General features: G+C 32.7%; 1 protein-coding gene across 1 annotated transcript; it reads left to right on the forward strand.

Annotated features, from left to right (window-relative positions):
- Positions 1 to 4,127: 4,127 nt before the first annotated feature.
- Positions 4,128 to 11,565, forward strand: LOC124922187 (ABC transporter G family member 12-like). The gene is made up of 8 exons (XM_047462922.1): positions 4,128 to 4,423; positions 6,266 to 6,345; positions 6,863 to 7,324; positions 7,393 to 7,623; positions 7,687 to 7,971; positions 8,040 to 8,312; positions 8,395 to 8,502; positions 11,040 to 11,565. The coding sequence occupies exons 1-8, from the start codon at positions 4,165 to 4,167 to the stop codon at positions 11,397 to 11,399; spliced, it is 2,058 nt and encodes a 685-aa protein (XP_047318878.1). The 5' UTR covers positions 4,128 to 4,164; the 3' UTR covers positions 11,400 to 11,565.
- The last annotated feature ends 6,833 nt before the right edge of the window (positions 11,566 to 18,398 follow it).

The raw sequence follows: 18,398 nt of genomic DNA on the forward strand, positions 1-18,398 counted from the left end.
ATTTAAAACCCTATGAAAATTGAACCTGTGATATTTTGGTCTCTTATGTCGACTCTTCCAATATGACAAATTTTTATTTATTTTATTTTACTAATTATAGAATATGATTTTAGTTTTTAGTGTCTAATATATATTTATTTTTTGTCAAAAAGAACAATCCATTTAATATTGAAAAAAAAGATTCATCTAATTTGAGATTATCCAGTGTGTTCATTCATATTCTTATTTCTTATTTCTTATTGTTCCTTCTATTTTGAAAATCTTATAAGATTTGAATGAGTGAGGCTTATAATCAAGATTCATCCATAGAGAAGAAAGATAATATAAGATTTCTAAATAGACGTGAAGGAATGTAAGATATGTTGAGATAGATATATTGTATTCTTTGTTCATTATAATCTGTGTTTGTAATGTGGTTTACTCTACTATCATTCAAAAACTTTTAGATCGTTTGTTTATCATCTTACAATCAAAATTAGGGTTGTCTAATTTTGATTATTAATCCTCCCATTTTTTAGGTTTTTTAATGAAATATTGATAAATCGTTATAAAAAAATTCTAAATATTAATTGTAATGATTTTATTTAGTAAATTAAATGTTTCAAGTTTAATTTTCATTCAAATAATATTCTTTTGAGTATGTACATTCATAACCTAGTTAATAAAGTGATTCAATAAAATATTTTAATTATTGAGTTAAACCACTTTTATATGTTGAAATGATACAATTTATTATGTGTAAAAATTTATTTATTATAAATTAAATAATAAATAAGATTCTGGTTCATCCATTAATATACAACATTTTTCATTTCTAATAACCTCCATATATAATTAGAGATGTATGAGAGAACGATCTATAAAATTTGAAAACTCAATAAATTAAATGTCTCCATTAATGGATACGCTGAACAAAGATGATCAAAACTAAAAACTTTTTTTTTTTTTTTTTTTTTAATGAAGACTCAAGAATTCTAACTCTTTCAGGTTACCTAAAGTACATTCGGAGGTAAAATGAAAACAAATATATATTTTAAAAAAAATCCATTTGTATTATAAATGGAAAAAATTCGTTTAAGCTTAATGACAAAACATTACATTATATGAAAAGAAAAAAAAAGAAAAAAAAGAAAAAAATGGTACTTAATAAGTTATTTAGCTCGTAAATACTCGACAAGAACGATTAGCTCTTCGACAGACTCTACTAACCTTCCTGAAAAAATCTCATAAAATGTCATAATAATAGTATTATAAATAATACACATCGGACAACTACGATCATTGAAAGTTCAACGATTTTTTTCTAACCATATAATCTACCAAAATATATAATTGGGATGGTAACCCAAATATGTAGCATGTCATAATAGTTGCATCCAGGGGCGGAGCCAGAATGAAAAATTACCTGGGGCGGACTCCAACTTGCATATCAGATTTAACTTTCTATGCTCCACTTTTTTTTCAATAAAAATTTCACGATTAATAGAAGATGAAGACTTGTCATGCCCTCTCAATGCACACGCTTGCAAAGTGAGTCACCGATTGTTTTCAATAGTTGTTGTAAGCCGTAATCTGTTATTTTGTTTTTCATCTGAAGACTGTGCATTCAATAATTTGTCAATATGACAAGGATATTCATTAAATTATCAAGATATTCAATTGCCCTATTATGTGGTGAAATATTACATCCTACATGCATAACAAAAGAGCATTTATCCTCATCATTAACTCGCTTTCAATATTTGAATCCATCTATTGTAAATGTAGGTTTTTGGGGTTGCTTATGTTCAAACAAGAAACATTGGAAACAAAAAGCAGCATCTTTCAAAGAAGAGTATTCTAACCAAGTAAATTTCTTAAACCAATGACTTTGGAACCGTCGATTTTGATTTCCAAATTTGGTCGGCGGGTACTCATCCTTAATAGGTTGATATGACCCAATCTTGATATAAGCTCATCTAATTTCATCTATTTGATTAAAATGATATTTTCATATCGGAATACGTAACGCTGGATCAAGTTTAAGAGAACTTACATCAACATCAATTCTAGAAGATTTGTTAGGTTCTTGAGCAGGGATATCAAATTCTTTATTAAAATACCGAACCAAATCAATGTAACTATTTTAACTTATTTATTAATATTAATTTATATTTTCTTATAAAATTTTTAAATAGTTTAAAATTAAGAAATATAAAACACTATTATTTGAAATAAATAAAAAATAATGTATAATTATTATATAAATATAATTTTAAAATAAATAATATTATTATATGATTTACATTATTATATATATATATTTTTATACTTTATTTATATAAATAAATCTTATTTATATATTAATTAAAATTTATATATTAGAAAATATTATTAATATAAAATAAAATATTAATAATTATGAATTAGTTTATAGATAAATTATATTAGTTTTTAAAATATAATAAAAACATTGAAATTAAATGTGAGGGCAGGGTTTGATCACTTGACCTCAAGTACAAAGTTTAATTACATAACCAACTGGACTATAAGTCACAAGATAAACATATATATAATATATTTTATTTTAAGTTTTTAATTTAGGTGGGGCTGGAGCCCGCCCTAGCCCATGCGTGGCTCCGCCCCTGGTTGTATCAATCCAAACTTCCCAACAACTATCCAAAGACTCGTGCATCACCCAATGAATCCCAATAATAATTCACAAAATATTCTAAATACTAGTCAGCATCGACAATGCAAAAGTAAGTGAATTGCCGATTCAACTTTTTCGTGACACATATAACTAGCCATAATACAACATTTTTCACGCACATATCATTCGTTAGAATTTTACCATGAATAACGCTCCATCCGGATGGAATATTTGACTCTCAAAGTTTTTCCCAACAAAAATTATATTAAATCATCTTAGTGAACAACTTGTAGTAATGCCATACATGGAAACTATCCATATTTTGCCAACGCATAACGTCTTGTTTAGACAGTGACACTTGTTTACGTATTACCAAAATTAAAAATCTATTATAGGACGAAGTCTCCATAATGTTTAATCTTCTTCTATATCTAATTCGGTCAGCGAAATCACTAGACCAATGATCAAACATGTCCTTAAATATGACATTTCTATATATAGCAATGGAAGCAAGCTCAAGATACATCGTAGCTAGACTTTTGACACTAAATTAAATGTCGTCTCAAAATATAATCAAATAACCATCCCCACAATGAATCTAAACTGCTCACGAATTTTTTTTCACATGAAATAATTCCCCTTCAAATGATACTCTCAAATGCTACACCCCACTAGATAATTAGACATTTTGGTGAACCAACCATTACCATACTTACATTTGATTATCGATTTCCAAAGACTATTTGGCTACATTATAAATTTACTACACCATTTTGATAGAAGAACCTTATTTAAAGAAATAAAATCTCGAATATTTAGACATCTTTGATCTTTAAAACATTTAACCTTATCCTAACTAACTAAATGACAAACTATGAGTTAGAAGATCCTCGTAAAAATTTACACATTATTCTCTTCATTTTTATCGCCATACTTTTAGGGAGAATGAATAACGACATTATATATATTGGCATATAAATTGACAAAAAAATAGAAAAATAATATATACAGCACATACCTGATTTGATAAAAAGAGAAAATATATCTTGAAAAAAATACTAGAGAGAAAAATATTTTTTTTATTACCAAATCAGGTATGTGCTTTATAAATGTGTTGTATATATCATTTCTCAAAAAAAAATATACATATTATTATACGATAAACATAAAGGACATTAGACTAAATCCAAAATAAGCTACCAACTATAAGATACATCATTAACTTATTATTCATAAATGTTTTGTTTGGGTTAGCTAACTAAAACACACCGGTTCAAAAGTGCTTATTTAAAGTCTAGAACATGTTACTAATTTTTATTTATTTTAGTTCATTTGCTAGTTTTATTGACCAGTCATGTCTTACATTCATATATACTATTGTAAGTATATAAAAAAAGTGTAAAAAAATGAAACCCTAATTGTTTCAACAATGGAAGCTCTCTTCTCTTATAAATGGCATAGTAGCTAAAACTTGAGAGAGTTGAGTGGACCTAGCTTCTCTCTCTATCTAAATCTCTCTGAGTAAAAGATTAATGGAGATCACAGCTATGACCGATGAGGGCCGTAGGATGCAGGATTTAGAAAGAGGGTGGGGTAGGGATATTATTGACCAAGGATCATACTACTTGACCTGGGAAGATCTAACGGTGGTGGCTCCTCCGAGCTTCGTCGGAAGTACACCCACTAAAAGGATCATCGACGGCGTATCTGGCTTTGCTGAACCCGGTCGAATATTGGCCATCATGGGTCCTTCTGGTTCTGGAAAATCCACCCTTCTCGACGCTCTTGCCGGTTCTCTCTATTCCTAGCTCCCTTTCTCATTCATTATATGTTTTTATTTTCAAATAATATAACCCTAATCTTTATTAAACTCATATAATAAACATTTTAGATCTCTCCATAACGATTCTCATGACCTAAGTAAAGTAATGTGTTCATATCTTTACAACAATAAACCAACCTTTGTACGGATATACAATATACCCTTGTTTGATGTTGGTTATTTGAAGATAAAATTTGGTTTTTTATAAAAAAAAAAACTTATTTGGTGTAAAAAGTAAAATATTAGTTTTTAAAAGAGTCATTTACTTAATTGCAGAAATGATTGATGGAATATATTTTGGTTTTGGTAGATAAAATGCCAAAAAAATAAAAATTATGGAACTCGCCCTAAATGATTTTAATTGCTAAAATCTGAATGGCTCCAAAAAAAACTTACAAAAATAAAATAAATAATGAATAAAAAATGGAAATAGTTACCTTTTCTACCTAAAATAATATATAATTAAAACAATTTTAATCACATATTAAACATAACAATGTTCCTAAATTAACTTTTAACTATCTATGTACCATGATTGTTAAATGACAATAGTTATGAGATCAAAAAGTGTCTTGTTAAATTTTTATTAAATCTTTCTTCAGTTAGATGTTAAAAAAATTTAAATCATAATCAAATATTATATTACTTCATTTATTAACCAATATAAAAAAATACTTTTTATTTCTTTACAAAATATCTATCATTATATATTAAAACCTTTTAATTTTTTTTTTATCAAAATAAACTCTTCTCGAAATTATAACATTAACTAAGATTTGTTAAATAATCCAAAATTTATTTTAAAAACCCTCCACATAAACTCTACACAAGTGAATATGGTTAAATATTATTTTTTGTTTTGGTGTACAAAGTTAGCATGGTTTTCCATTTAAGAAAATTTTAAGTGGAAACGTGATTTTTGGTTTATTAGAAACAAATTTTAACACTTAAAATATTTTATTAGTTTAAGGTTAAACAAATCTTCAACAAGAAAAAGGTTAATAACATAATTTCTTTCTCAAACGTCACTTAAAATTTCGAAGAAAAATCCCAATTTAATATTGTAACTAAACAAAAAGACTGTTTTGTGTTTGAGTATTTTATTTTTATATGACTTCATGAATCTAGAGTTTGCTTGATTATTGTATTATTTTACATCCATGAAAGAACATGAAACATATCTACCTACTTTCTCTATTTCTTAACTGTAACAATTTATTTAGTTCTTTTTGTTTCTAAAAATATTTTGTACTGTACTAATTACAGAAAATATGTCCTATATACAAATACCTCCCCACATTTATTTCAATCTCTCTAGAAATATAGACTTGGGCAAATTATTAGTCCTTTGAACCAAAGTTTGATAATGTAACCGTTTCTTCCCTCATAAACAAATACAACATTCAATTTCATTATCAATAGTTTGAATATCGGAGGCTAGTATACCCCACCGTCAGGACACCTAGTTTAACTTTAAAAAATTTAAGTGAAAATCGAAATCGTGATATTTAATCTTTCATTAAATTGTATCGTCTCAATATATTATAGTCCTTTCAACAATTTAATAATTCCACTCATTACTTTTTTAAGTACATCCCGGAGAGAAGTGGACAGTGACACTGAATTAAGCTTATTCCATAATAAATGATCTCATAAGTTCTAACAATATTTCATCTAACTAGAGCTAACAAATTGACCTATTTTAAAAAAAAAGGTATATGTATATTGAGATAGATAATAATCATTTAATTTCTAAGTTTATTTCATTTCACTTTAAACATATATATAACATTAATTTGATTATTTGGCAGGAAGGTTATTAGGAAATGTTGTGATGACTGGAGAAGTTCTTTTAAATGGAAAGAAGAAAAGGCTTGACTATGGTGTTGTTGTAAGTTTAATTTTATTTTTATTATTTGTAAGAGAGAAAAATGTGAAAGTATAATTTTATTAATAAAGTGTAAAAATATATTCCATAATTAAAAAAAAACATCTTAAACAATTTAAACTAAAAAGCGACTAATTTCATTCCCGTCGCTTTGATCCAAGGTAAAGATAGTGTAAGTATTAACGACGGTCGCGTAAATTTGATAAATAGCGACGCTTACGTAAAGGGTTTGCGTCACTATTTTCCTTTACTGATCCATTAGCGACGGATAATTTAATATTCGCCGCTAATTCCGTCACTATTGACCCTTGTACTTTAGAAGAAAGAATTGGAGGAGATAAATAATTGACTTTTCCCTTTTAATTCATATATATTATCCCACAAAAATATTAATCATTTCTATTTAAATGTTATATTTTATACATAAGAATTTATAAAACAATAGATTCATTTCAATTTTTGAGTTAAATTAAAAAATTTAGTAAATTATTTGCATGACATGTTTCATGATGATCATTAGGCTTATGTGACACAAGAGGATACAATGCTGGGAACCTTAACAGTTAGAGAAACCATTGCATATTCAGCCAGCTTAAGACTTCCTTCTACCATGACAAAAGAAGAAATAACAGCTATTGTTAATTCAACAATAACGGACATGGGTCTTGAAGATTGCGCCGACCGCCTGATTGGAAACTGGCACCTCAGAGGTATTAGCGGCGGAGAGAAGAGGCGACTCAGCATTGCACTCGAGATTCTGACTCGTCCCCGCCTACTCTTCCTCGACGAGCCCACCTCCGGTCTAGATGGTGCAGCCGCCTTCTTTGTGTCTCAGATCCTCAAGAACCTGGCCCGTCATGGCCAGACCATTGTTTCGTCCATTCATCAGCCGAGCAGTGAGGTCTTTGCCCTGTTTGACGACCTTCTGTTGCTTTCTGGAGGGGAAACGGTTTATTTTGGCGAAGGAAAACTAGCCATCGAGGTTTGATTGAAATTTAAACAGTTTATTTTGGCGAAACAATTATTAATTTTGATATCTCTCTCTCACAGTTCTTTAACGAGTGCGGCGTACCCTGCCCTAGTCGAAGAAACCCTTCAGATCACTTCCTCAGGTGTGTGAATTCAGGTTTTGATCAAGTTACATCCACCTTAAACTTGCCAGTGGATTCGGTTCTCAACATGACCACTACTGAGATTAAAGCAATGCTGGTGTACAAATACAAATCCTCAAAGTATGCCAAGAAAGCTACATCTAGGATCCATGAAGTCACTCAAAACATGGTAATTAGTTAAATGTTTAATTATTATTTTGTGTTGGGATTCAAATTTGTATTGTTTTGGCAGAAAGGGAATTCGATGAAAATGGCGAATGGAAGCGAGGCAAGATGGATCAATCAACTGTGGACATTGACAAAGAGATCCTCGGTGAACATGTCAAGAGACTTTGGATACTACTGGTTAAGGGTAGCGGTTTACATTGTAGTCTCCATATGTGTGGGCACCGTGTTCTTTAACATCGGAAATAGCTACACCGCTTTGCTGGCGCGCGGTTCCTGTGGTGGGTTCCTGTCGGGGTTCATGATCATGTTGTCCATTGGTGGCTTCCCATCCTTCATTGAAGAAATGAAGGTAAAGTTTCATTAAATTCTATATTATTTAACTCATGATGGTATTTAATTATACAAATGTGGTGACAGATATTTTACAAAGAGAGGATGAATGGGCATTATGGGGTGGGGGTGTTCATTGTTTCGAACTTCTTGTCTTCAGTTCCGTTCTTGTTTCTGATGTCGGTCAGCACGACTTCCATTACCTACAATCTGGTGAAGTTCAGGAATGGGTTTGGCCATTTTGTTTTCTCATGCCTTAACCTTCTATGCTCCATAGCTGTAGTTGAGAGTTGCATGATGGTTATTGCTTCACTTGTCCCAAATTTCCTCATGGGTCTCATTGTTGGAGCTGGATTGATTGTAAGTAACTTCTTGAACCTCGTTTAATCAAAAGTTTTCAAAACCTAATTGGTTGTGAATTGTGATGATCAACTACGAACAGGGGATTATGATGTTGACTGCTGGATTCTTCAGATTCTATCCTCAAATTCCAAAGCCATTTTGGCGTTACCCTGTTTCTTACATAAACTATATGGCGTGGGGATTACAGGTATAATTAAACATGTTAAATAGAAACAAAGTTAATATTTAGATCAGCTTAGCTTTCTCTCTTTACCTTTCTCGGGAGATTAGGGTGCCACCTCAGTTGTGGCCCATTGCATGGGGTTCATTGGGTTCGTCCGGGATTTGTGGAGGGCCTATGGTTCTCAAAGCCAGGACTCTTTCTCTTCTTCTCTCGGTCAGAGGTTGGCACCACAACAGTACTCTTGGCCAACATTGAGTCCTGATCACGTGGTCCAGTCACTTGGGTATAATGAAGATCGGTTCCAGTCACGTGGGTCTGAGAGTGAATCGTGGCGTCAAGGTTCGGCCGAGGGTGGAGCCAATTGTGGTTATCTTCATTTCTCTTCTCTTGATCAGAGATGGGCTCGACGAAGACAGTCTTGGCCATCGAGTCCTGACCACTTTGGACATGGGTGGAGGCAAGAAAGTCGATTCCAATGGGGTAATGAGTATCGTCCGCCTTATAGTTTTGGACGAGGAATAATTAGTAACAGGGGTCGTTGGATGGGCACAATCTCCCGTGGTTGTGACAGAACTGTTTGTCGTAGACGTGGGTCCGAGAGTGAATCATGGCGGCGTGGAGATATTGGTAATTGTGGTCTTGACAATGGCTCAATCGAAAGAGCTTCATCTTTCTCTTCTCTGGATCAGAGGTTTCTTAGACGGTCTTTGCCTTTCGATCTTAATGATGTTGCACTTGGGTGGAGGCAAGATCATCGGTTTCAATATGGGCTTGAGGGAATTGAAATTCGGCCTCCTTATACTAGTTTTGGACGTTTTGGACGTGAAAATGATGTCGGCGCCTGTTGGAATGGCATCCTGTCCCGTGCCCCTGAAACTGGAGCTATAATCGGTTCATGTAGTTTTGGCTTAAGCCATGGAGCTTCTGATAATTTATCTTCTTCTCTCGGTCAGAGGAGGCTGGATCCACAGTCTTGGCCGTTCAGTGACGAGAGCCATTGGAGGGACATAATCTCCCGTCAGACTGCACCTGCTAGTTTTGGCAGTGATGTACATAGTTTAGAAGGGAGATCTTCTTCTACTTTCTCTTCTCTCGGTCGTCGTCGGATGCTGGATCGACAATCTGGGTGTCGACGATCTCCTAGTTTTGGACATCGTCAATACGTTGGGCATCGAAGTCCGATGTCTAATTGCCCTCAATGCGGCTATTTCAGCAGGTCTACCATCAGCTTAGGTGGTGGTTTTAATCCTTCTGTTTTGAAGCGAAGGTGTAAGGTAAGGGTGGGTTTTAAATCTTTTGCTTTGCTGGAAAATGTAAAAATGAGTAAGACAATTCTTCGGGAGATTTGGAGGGGACGTGTTCGTGATTTAGTTCTTGAGAAATGGGAATGTGTGTGGTTAGCAAGTAGGATTATGAAAGCAGAAAGCTGCATCGATTCGTTTGGCTATCTTGGGTCGATATCCAACGACGATTATAGCTTGAAGTGTTCAATGAGAAGGAATCTTTTGGGGAGCTTCATTAAAATTGTGAAGACTGGATGGAAAGGGAGTAGTATGTATATGTGTATTCCAACTCGAGTGTCGGCTAAGATATGGTCTCCTCTGGTTGAGTTTCTGGAGTCTCCTTGTAAGTCAGGTGGGAATGAAATTGGTGAGGATGGTTTGAATTCGTGTAAGAACGATAGGGGAATTAATGTTGACATTGTTCGTGCTCGGAAATTGAGTTCGAAGTCTAAGAGGACAGGAAAGTCTTTTCAATTGTGGTTTGAGAATAAGAAGAAACGGATGAGTTGTAAACAACAGCTGCCTTGTAGTAGAGAAATGGTGGTTAAAGAGGAGGGTAATGATGTTTCAATGGTGAGTGTTTTAAATGATTTCCACTCTTTGAAGATGTTGGGATTGAACCAAGCAAGTAAATCTTTAAAATGGAAGGGTAATGATGTATCAATGGTGGATAAAGAGGAGGGTAATGATGTTTCAATGGTGAGTATTTTAAATGATTTCCACTCTTTGAAGATGTTGGGATTGAACCAAGCAAGGAAATCTTTAAAATGGATTGGTGGTGGGGATCAGATGAGAATGTTGGATGGCTTTGAGCAGATGCAATTGCAATTGGTGGTGTATAATGGGCCACCACTTATTTGTAAGATTCTTGCCTTTTTAGCGAAAAATGAAGATCCAACAACTCCTAGTACTACAAGTAGTACTAGTGTTGTTGTTTCTAAAGAGAATTCTAAAGAGAAGAAGAATATTGATTGGGATTTGATGATTCTTAACAACGGATGTGCACCAAAGATTACAAAGGTGATGAGGAAAAAGAAACATATATGGAGAATTGGAAATGTTTTGAAAAAGATTGGAAGAATGATGAGGAGGATTTGATGATATAGTTGGATGGATTTGATGATGGATGATGATCAAGCTTTGTGTGATTTTTCTTTTCTTTTCTTTTCTATTTCTTGTATGGACTTTGTATTTATTAACTATGTGTGTAATGAATGATATTTAGGTATGGTTTAATCAATCAAATAATTTCTAAAGGAATCTGATAATATTATATAGGCAGAGTACAAGAATGACATGATCGGATTGGAGTTTGAACCGATGAATGCTGGAGATCCAAAGCTGAAAGGGGAGAAAGTGATTGAAGAAAAGCTGGGAATTTCACTTAGCCACTCAAAATGGTGGGATTTGGTTATTGTGATAGCGATCCTGATCTCTTACAGGCTACTGTTCTTGGCCATTCTTAAGTTGAGGGAAAGAGTTTCGCCTGCGTATAAGTCGTTGCGTGCAAAGACAACCCTTCATCGTCTCAAGAAGAGGGCTTCGTTTAGGAAGACGACTCCTGGTTTCCCTTCGAAGAGACACCAGCAGCCTGTGCATTCGTTGTCTTCTCAAGAGGGTCTTCAATCTCCAATCTAATGATTTATATATTTATAATTGTTGCTAAGAGTTTAAGTATTAATGTTGTGGTTCTAATGACATTGACTGGTGGCTAGTATTTGTTTATGTAGCTGTGGTTTTTTTTAAGGTTCCTTCATTGCCATATGAATGTTAAATGCAAGTATTTATGATAATCGGATATGAAGAAGATGGTAGGGATTAAAATCAATCTTGTTATCTTTATTTTCTGATTTTATTTTCTCTAAATATTGGGAGCATATCGTCCCCTCCAACCGGACCAACTCCTTTAATAGTGTATTCGTGTAGAGATTATATTTAAGTATTTATATATATATATATATATATATATATATATATATAATTTTATCATGTTACCTCATTTATTTATTTTAAAATATATTTATATATAGTATTTTTTTGACAACTTAAATATAAAAGGCCATCATGTTAATTTTGGTTTTTTATTTGATGTAATGAACATAATAAATGAAGAGGGATGATAATGGGAGCGACAGGGCAACGAGTCCCCATCTCACGCAGCCACATCATTAAAAAGTGTCACGGTGAAAAAAAAAAAACAAAGTCAGCACAGGTTCTTCTTCAATTTTGATTAAATCAAAGTTAAATTATAATCAAATCATAACTTTTTCCTATCGAAAAGAGTTCAAAAGTACGATCATAGATTTCTCTCTCAATAAGAAACCCAAATCGAAGTAGACGACGACCTAACAGACGACTACTGCGAAGAAAACGACGAACACGAATAAGACTACCGAGAAGAAGACGACCATCGCGAAGATGTTAACAGTTATTATTTATATTTTTAAACTAAAATGTAACTGTAATGTATGTATGAGTTGTTGTAACCTTTAGTGATGCAGCGTGCGTGGCTATGATGAACCTTTATCAAGATTCGTTGATTCTTACGAATACCGAAAATTGATAGATATTAAGGAAACCTCGTTTTCTAATTAATAATCTTCCCCTCACAAAATGTTTTAAGATTCTTTTAAATACTCAAACCCTAGCTTGCAAAAGAAGTAAACAACTTTTAATAAATTGCAAAAAAACACCCGAAACTAATAAAAATGCGATTTTGAGCCCCTAAACGTTTCCGCCCGAAAAACACTAGGCAATCGTCGAAATCTGACACTTGCGAGATATTTTCGGATGCTGCAACTTTCGCATAAACGCCTCTTCGACTCGCACCGCATCATTTAGGAATCGCTCCCCCCGCAACTTAGCGCGTGTTTGATGACACATGGCAATACTAGGGAATATCGTGGGGAGGCTCGATGTTCGATGCGTTTCAACCTTTGTTTGCGTGTCAAGCTTCTTTTAAAAAAAACATCATTTAAAAAAAACTAAAATAATAACTGGGAGCTTTTAAAACTATTCATGTAAAAATAACTAATTTTGTTCAAATTTTAATAATTTGGGGACCAAATAATAATTTTGGTAAAAAACCGGTTTAAATTAATTAAACATAATTAATTTAAAAGATTATTTATTTGAAATTAGAGTCGCCAAATAATTTTAAGAAAATCAATAAAATGATACGTGTATTAACGTATTTATACTAGAATTTCTGTAAGGGTTCGGATTTTGGTTACGCTCGAGAAAGACTTTCGCGCTATGTCCTTTTGCACCCGTTAAAGGACGGTTTAAAATTTAAAATAAACAAGTCTGGCTATTAAAATTTTATTTATAACATTTATTTTCTTCAATAAGTAGTCCGTGGGTCCTAAATAATGATAAGTTTGGATTGCATAAATAATTATACAAAATTATTAAAAGGGCGTACCTACAATTGCGTTGATATAATACTGAGTAAAATCTAAAAATATCAGAAAAGTGTTAAAATTTAAAAATAAATTCCAAATAGGGTCTTATAGACAAAATATTTGTTTAGGAAATATCTCGAAAATATCTAAATATTATTTTATGACCTTTCGAGATTATTTGAAAATGGATTGGGGCTCCAAAATTACAAAAATTATTTTGGATTTTGAAAAGTGGAACCAAACAGGCCTTAAGACCCGAGTTCTAGGGTATGTGTCCAATTTTGATGATTAGGGCTCAGTCTAGACCAGGGTGGTCTGAACTAAGGCTCTAGAGAATAAGTCAAGAGACAGGAGGGCTCGGTTCTAGGTTCGGGAGGCTCGGTCCCAAGTTAGACCTCTCGGTCTAAGGTTAAAAACATCTATCGGAATCCTCGGTCCTTACTCAAGAACACCGATCTTAATCTCGGTCCTAACTCAAAAACACTGGTCATTAGTCTTGGCCCTAACTCAAGAATACCAGTCTTTTATCTCGGTCCGGACCAAAGATTCTCTGTCCTGTTTCTCGGTCTCAGTCCTACAGGACTCGGTCCTAGGACTGAGTGTTTTTTATTTGGTATGAAGAAATTGCAGGTCTCATAACTTTTGACACAGATCATAGAATCATGATCTGTAAGTTGTAGATGATTCATATGATTATGAAGAACAAAAATCCTAACCCTAATCACGATCATTCAATCTTTACAAAGATTAATTTTTAAAGACCATTTTTAGGTCAAAATTTGGGATCTTTCAAATTAGGTCATTCCAATATCTGATTTTTATTCCATTAGCTTTGAAATGATGAATATAGTTGAACATAACCAAAACAAGAATATCATTATAATGATTTTTGAAGTTGAAATCTAAATTCAAAATTTCAAAACACACAGTTGGATCAAACATGATCAAAATGATGTTACATTGATTGAGAAGTCATCCAAACATGTTTAGCAGCTATTTGAATAAAAAAACAAGATTAAAACTCAAAAACATGAGTTTTACAAAATTCAAATTTTTGAAAATTTTATTTTAGGTTGATTTGAAGAATCTCTTTCAACAGAAAGCTCATACAACATCTAGGGAATGATTCTAAACAAAGAAATCACATAATTAAACCTAGAATAGATCAAACCAATCAAACTTAAAAATTTTGAAAAAAAATCAAGTCTTCAATCACAAATTGAATTATAGAGGTTATGGATTCATACCAACAGTTGGAGAACACTTCTAAGAGTTGTTAGAAGCTTTCCAGAAGCCTTGATCAAAGTTGGGATCACCGGAGATGGTTTTCACAAAAAATAGTTCTTCACCGGAATTTAAAACTGTAATTTCTACTGTTATATGAGTGAATTGTTTGATGATTTGGTAGAGGATGAGTTGTGGAGTATTTATAGTAGGTTAGGTCGGTCGAGATGGAGGAATTCGGTTTCAATTTTGCCATTTGAAGTTCTATCCCTAAATATATCATAATCGTGGAAGCCTAGTTTTAGGGTAGGATAAGATCAATAGGCTTAGGGTTGTGTTTGAGAGGATAAGGGTGAAAAAATGAAGGGATAAAATCAATTGTAGGCTGAGTTGTCCCTTTTGGAAGATCTCCGGCGATGGTCGTGTTTGCGGTGGGTGTCCCTACTCAGAGAATAAGAAGGCCTAAAACAACGTCGTTTCGTGGCATCATTTGGCGTTTTGTCCGTGTCCGTCAACGTCTAGGAGATCTGGGCTAACGGGGTTAGTCCATCCCATTAGATGATCTAGTGGAGCGGGCGCGCGTTGGCCCTGTTACAGCGGTTGTGTGGCGCGTTCTTGAGCGCTAGATGAAAATGCTAATCCGATGACTGAGAATCCTGCTGTAACCTATTAAACATAATTTCGGCTACACTAGATTATCAGTATAATTTTTAATAAAAAAGTTATTTGAAATCAAATTTTAATCTCTTTCTTGTGTTTTTCTTCATAAAAAATTTCACAAAACATATTTCTAGAAACATAATAAAAATTATGTTCATATTTTTATTGTTTTAGTATTTTTGAGAATTTTGGGTTATTTATTTAATTGTTTTTAAACCATAAACTACACATAATTTATGATTAAATTCCAATTAAATAATTTGAACCCCTTTTTGGGTTTTTTAGGTAAAATAAATACAATATTTTAACCTCAAATTATTTTTGGATTTTTATTTAATTTTCTTAATTAGTGTTTAATTATCACAATAATTAACCCTTAATTTGGTTTTAATTCTTCCTTTGGGTTATTTTGAATTAAAAAAATTCTAAACAATATTTTAAATTTATTATAAATAATAATATTATTTATAAAATATGGTAAGTCAAATTTACATGCTTATAACTGTATTGTTCTTTTTAAAGTGAAGTGGTAATGTATGAACTCTAATATTGTTTTTAAAGTAAAGTGTATTGTCTAAACAATTTAGTGTTATTTTTAAAACATAACTAAAATGTAATGTAATCTAATGTCATTTAAATACTTATCAGTATTAAGTTTTAAAACTAAAATTTAAACTCAAAAATATTGAAGTGTAATGTCTGATAAACTAAAGTATAATGTCGATACACTGAAGTGTATTGTCTCACACACTAAAGTGTAATGTCTCATACACTGAAGTGTAACGTCATATATACTCAAATGTAATTTCGTTTACACTAAACATTAACCTCTAGCCTTTCTGTTATAAATGGAGATCTCAACCTCGTAGAGATTGTGGGTTGTTTTCTCTTTGGGCGTGGAGTTCTCTTCTTTGTCGGAGTTGATTTTGACAGAAATAGGTTCAGGCATTAATAGGTCTTCCTCGGGCTCGGGCTCATGAATTGTCAAAGTAGTTTCATAGGGGGAATTGTTAGATATTCCTCGAGCTCGGATGGAGGAGTTTGTTGGTTCTCATTTAGGGTCGACAATTGAAGTTCTGGAATGTCATCAGTTGCTTTATTCATCCTCTATAGCAAAATTTTCTTCTTCATTATATCCTGGGTATGGAGGTCTCGCGTTCGCCTGATCGCTTAGTTCTGACTCAAACGTAGAGAATCCATTTTTTATTTTGGAACGACCAACTAACACTTTAACTTTTTTAACTTATTAAATTAATTTACATTAATTGCCAAATCAATGGCGATTTCACAATCAAAGAGCCGGGCGGCGTACAGGGCTCCCGTCCAAGACTTACTGAGGAAATGGAGCCAGCACAAAATCCAACACATTCCGCGGACAGCCAACAGGCATGCAGACGCATTGGCTACACTGGCTTCTATCACAATCATTTGTTTTGCTTCATTCTTTGACTGCTCCCCCCCAAAAAAAGAGGAGAGACGTATTCTTTCTCTCCCAATTCAGGAAGACGGAAATCACCAGTTGGGTTCAACAAGTCGGTCTGTAAGAATTTGTCGATAAAAGGATGAACACGCAATTCAATAAATGAATCAATGCTATGTGTCTCTTGCAGGGTTGAGTGCTTCATTAGGTTTTGAGTTGTATTTATCACATCTTCTCCTGCCCTTATCAACTGCATTGTTGCATCTGTCATTATATTCCAAGCAGCACCAACACTACTAGGGGTGTTCAATATTTGGTCTGAACCGAATATCCAACTAAATTCGAATTCACCGAATTTGGAATAAACCGAATTCGAATTTCATTTCTGTTTTCGAATCAAATTTCAAACCAATTCGAATTCAAATACGATTTTCGAATTGGTTTTCAACTCGAAAACCAAACCGAAAACCGAATTTATTTTATATTTTTTATTTTATTATATATTATATAATTTATAATAAATAATATATTTATATAATATATAAATATAATCTCCTATATTTATTCTCTAAACCTAATTTTTCAGTCTTCGTAAACCCCCGTTCTCTAAACCTAATTCCTTTTTTTATTCTTTTAAGTATTCACCTAATCAACCTCTTTTTATTCTTTTCATCCGTCAGCTCATCAGTTCTCTAAACCTAATCCTCTTTTTATTCTTTTAACCTAATCAACTTATTTTTATTCTTTTAACCTAACCAAATAATCTCTTATTTCTTTCGGCAGCCACCCACCTCCCTCCCTCATATCCTAAGTCTTAACCTAATCAAATAAACCCTCCACTTCATCTGCCACATCCATCTCTCACCTCTTTTCATCACTATCTCTTCATTCTTTCCATTTCTTCATGCAACTTGCTTTATCTACTTTTTTAACACTACAAGTTGAAGTTACCAAATCAAAACAATCTTTCTAAGGTAATTCTACAAATTATTTCTTCAACTTTACAAATATACTAATTAACATATGTTTTTGTTTTGTTCATCTACTAAATTTGTTATATTGTTATTTTGATGATATTCTTATGTTGTTGAATATTTTATATTGTTATTTGTATATTTTTATTATTTAGATAAATAAAATGTCTGAACAAAACTAAATTGAAGGTTTAGGAGGAGAAGGTCAAGGATCTACTAGAGAAAGTATCTCTACTTTGCTTACCGGAAAACGTAAAGATTATAACAAAAGGTCAGAGGTTTGACAACATTTTTTAGAATTTGTTGATAGTGAAGGTAAAAAAAGTGCAAGTGCAATTATTGTAATAAATAGTACAATTGTGCATCAAAATTATGTGGGACTTCTACTTTGTTAACCCATATGAATTCTTGTCCACTAAATCCAAGCCAAAGACATTTAACATTAAATACTTCAATAAATAAAGAAACCGGGGAAGAAAATGTTAATTTATTGGCTTGGAAGTTTGATCAACAAGTTGCTAGGAAGTCTATAGTTGAGATTATTATTATTGATGAACTTGTTAGAATCTTTAATCTAAATCTTTAATCCTTAAGTCTATAATCTATATACTCTATGTCGATAAATTGAGATAAACTGTAATTGCGGAAACGTACTTGGATCTGGAATGAAGAACGGATCATTAAGTCGTTCTTTGTTATTCTCTTCTTCTTGATCTTCTCTTGATCTTGGATCTTCTTGTTCTAGATCTAGACTTGGATCGGAATATCTGATGTAGGTGGGGGTTAAGTCTTCCAACCCTATATTGATAGCCCTCTTCAATGTTCTTGAGAGATGAACAGAAACTTTATTGTTTGATGAAAGAAACAAATCGGTAGGCTATCTATATGGGTTGGGGACCTAGCCTTATATACCCATTTATTATTAGGCCCATCAACGAAATAATAAATGATATTT

Source organism: Impatiens glandulifera, chromosome 1 (assembly GCF_907164915.1).
Source record: "Impatiens glandulifera chromosome 1, dImpGla2.1, whole genome shotgun sequence".
NCBI classification, from domain to species: domain Eukaryota; kingdom Viridiplantae; phylum Streptophyta; class Magnoliopsida; order Ericales; family Balsaminaceae; genus Impatiens; species Impatiens glandulifera.

Coding starts and splice junctions, on each gene's coding strand:
- LOC124922187 (XM_047462922.1), top strand. CDS start 4,165: ATGGAGATCACAGCTATGACCGATGAGGGCCGTAGGATGCAGGATTTA. Junction 7,624..7,686: donor ATGAAGTCACTCAAAACATG/GTAATTAGTTAA, acceptor TTGTTTTGGCAG/AAAGGGAATTCGATGAAAAT. Junction 8,313..8,394: donor TTGTTGGAGCTGGATTGATT/GTAAGTAACTTC, acceptor AACTACGAACAG/GGGATTATGATGTTGACTGC.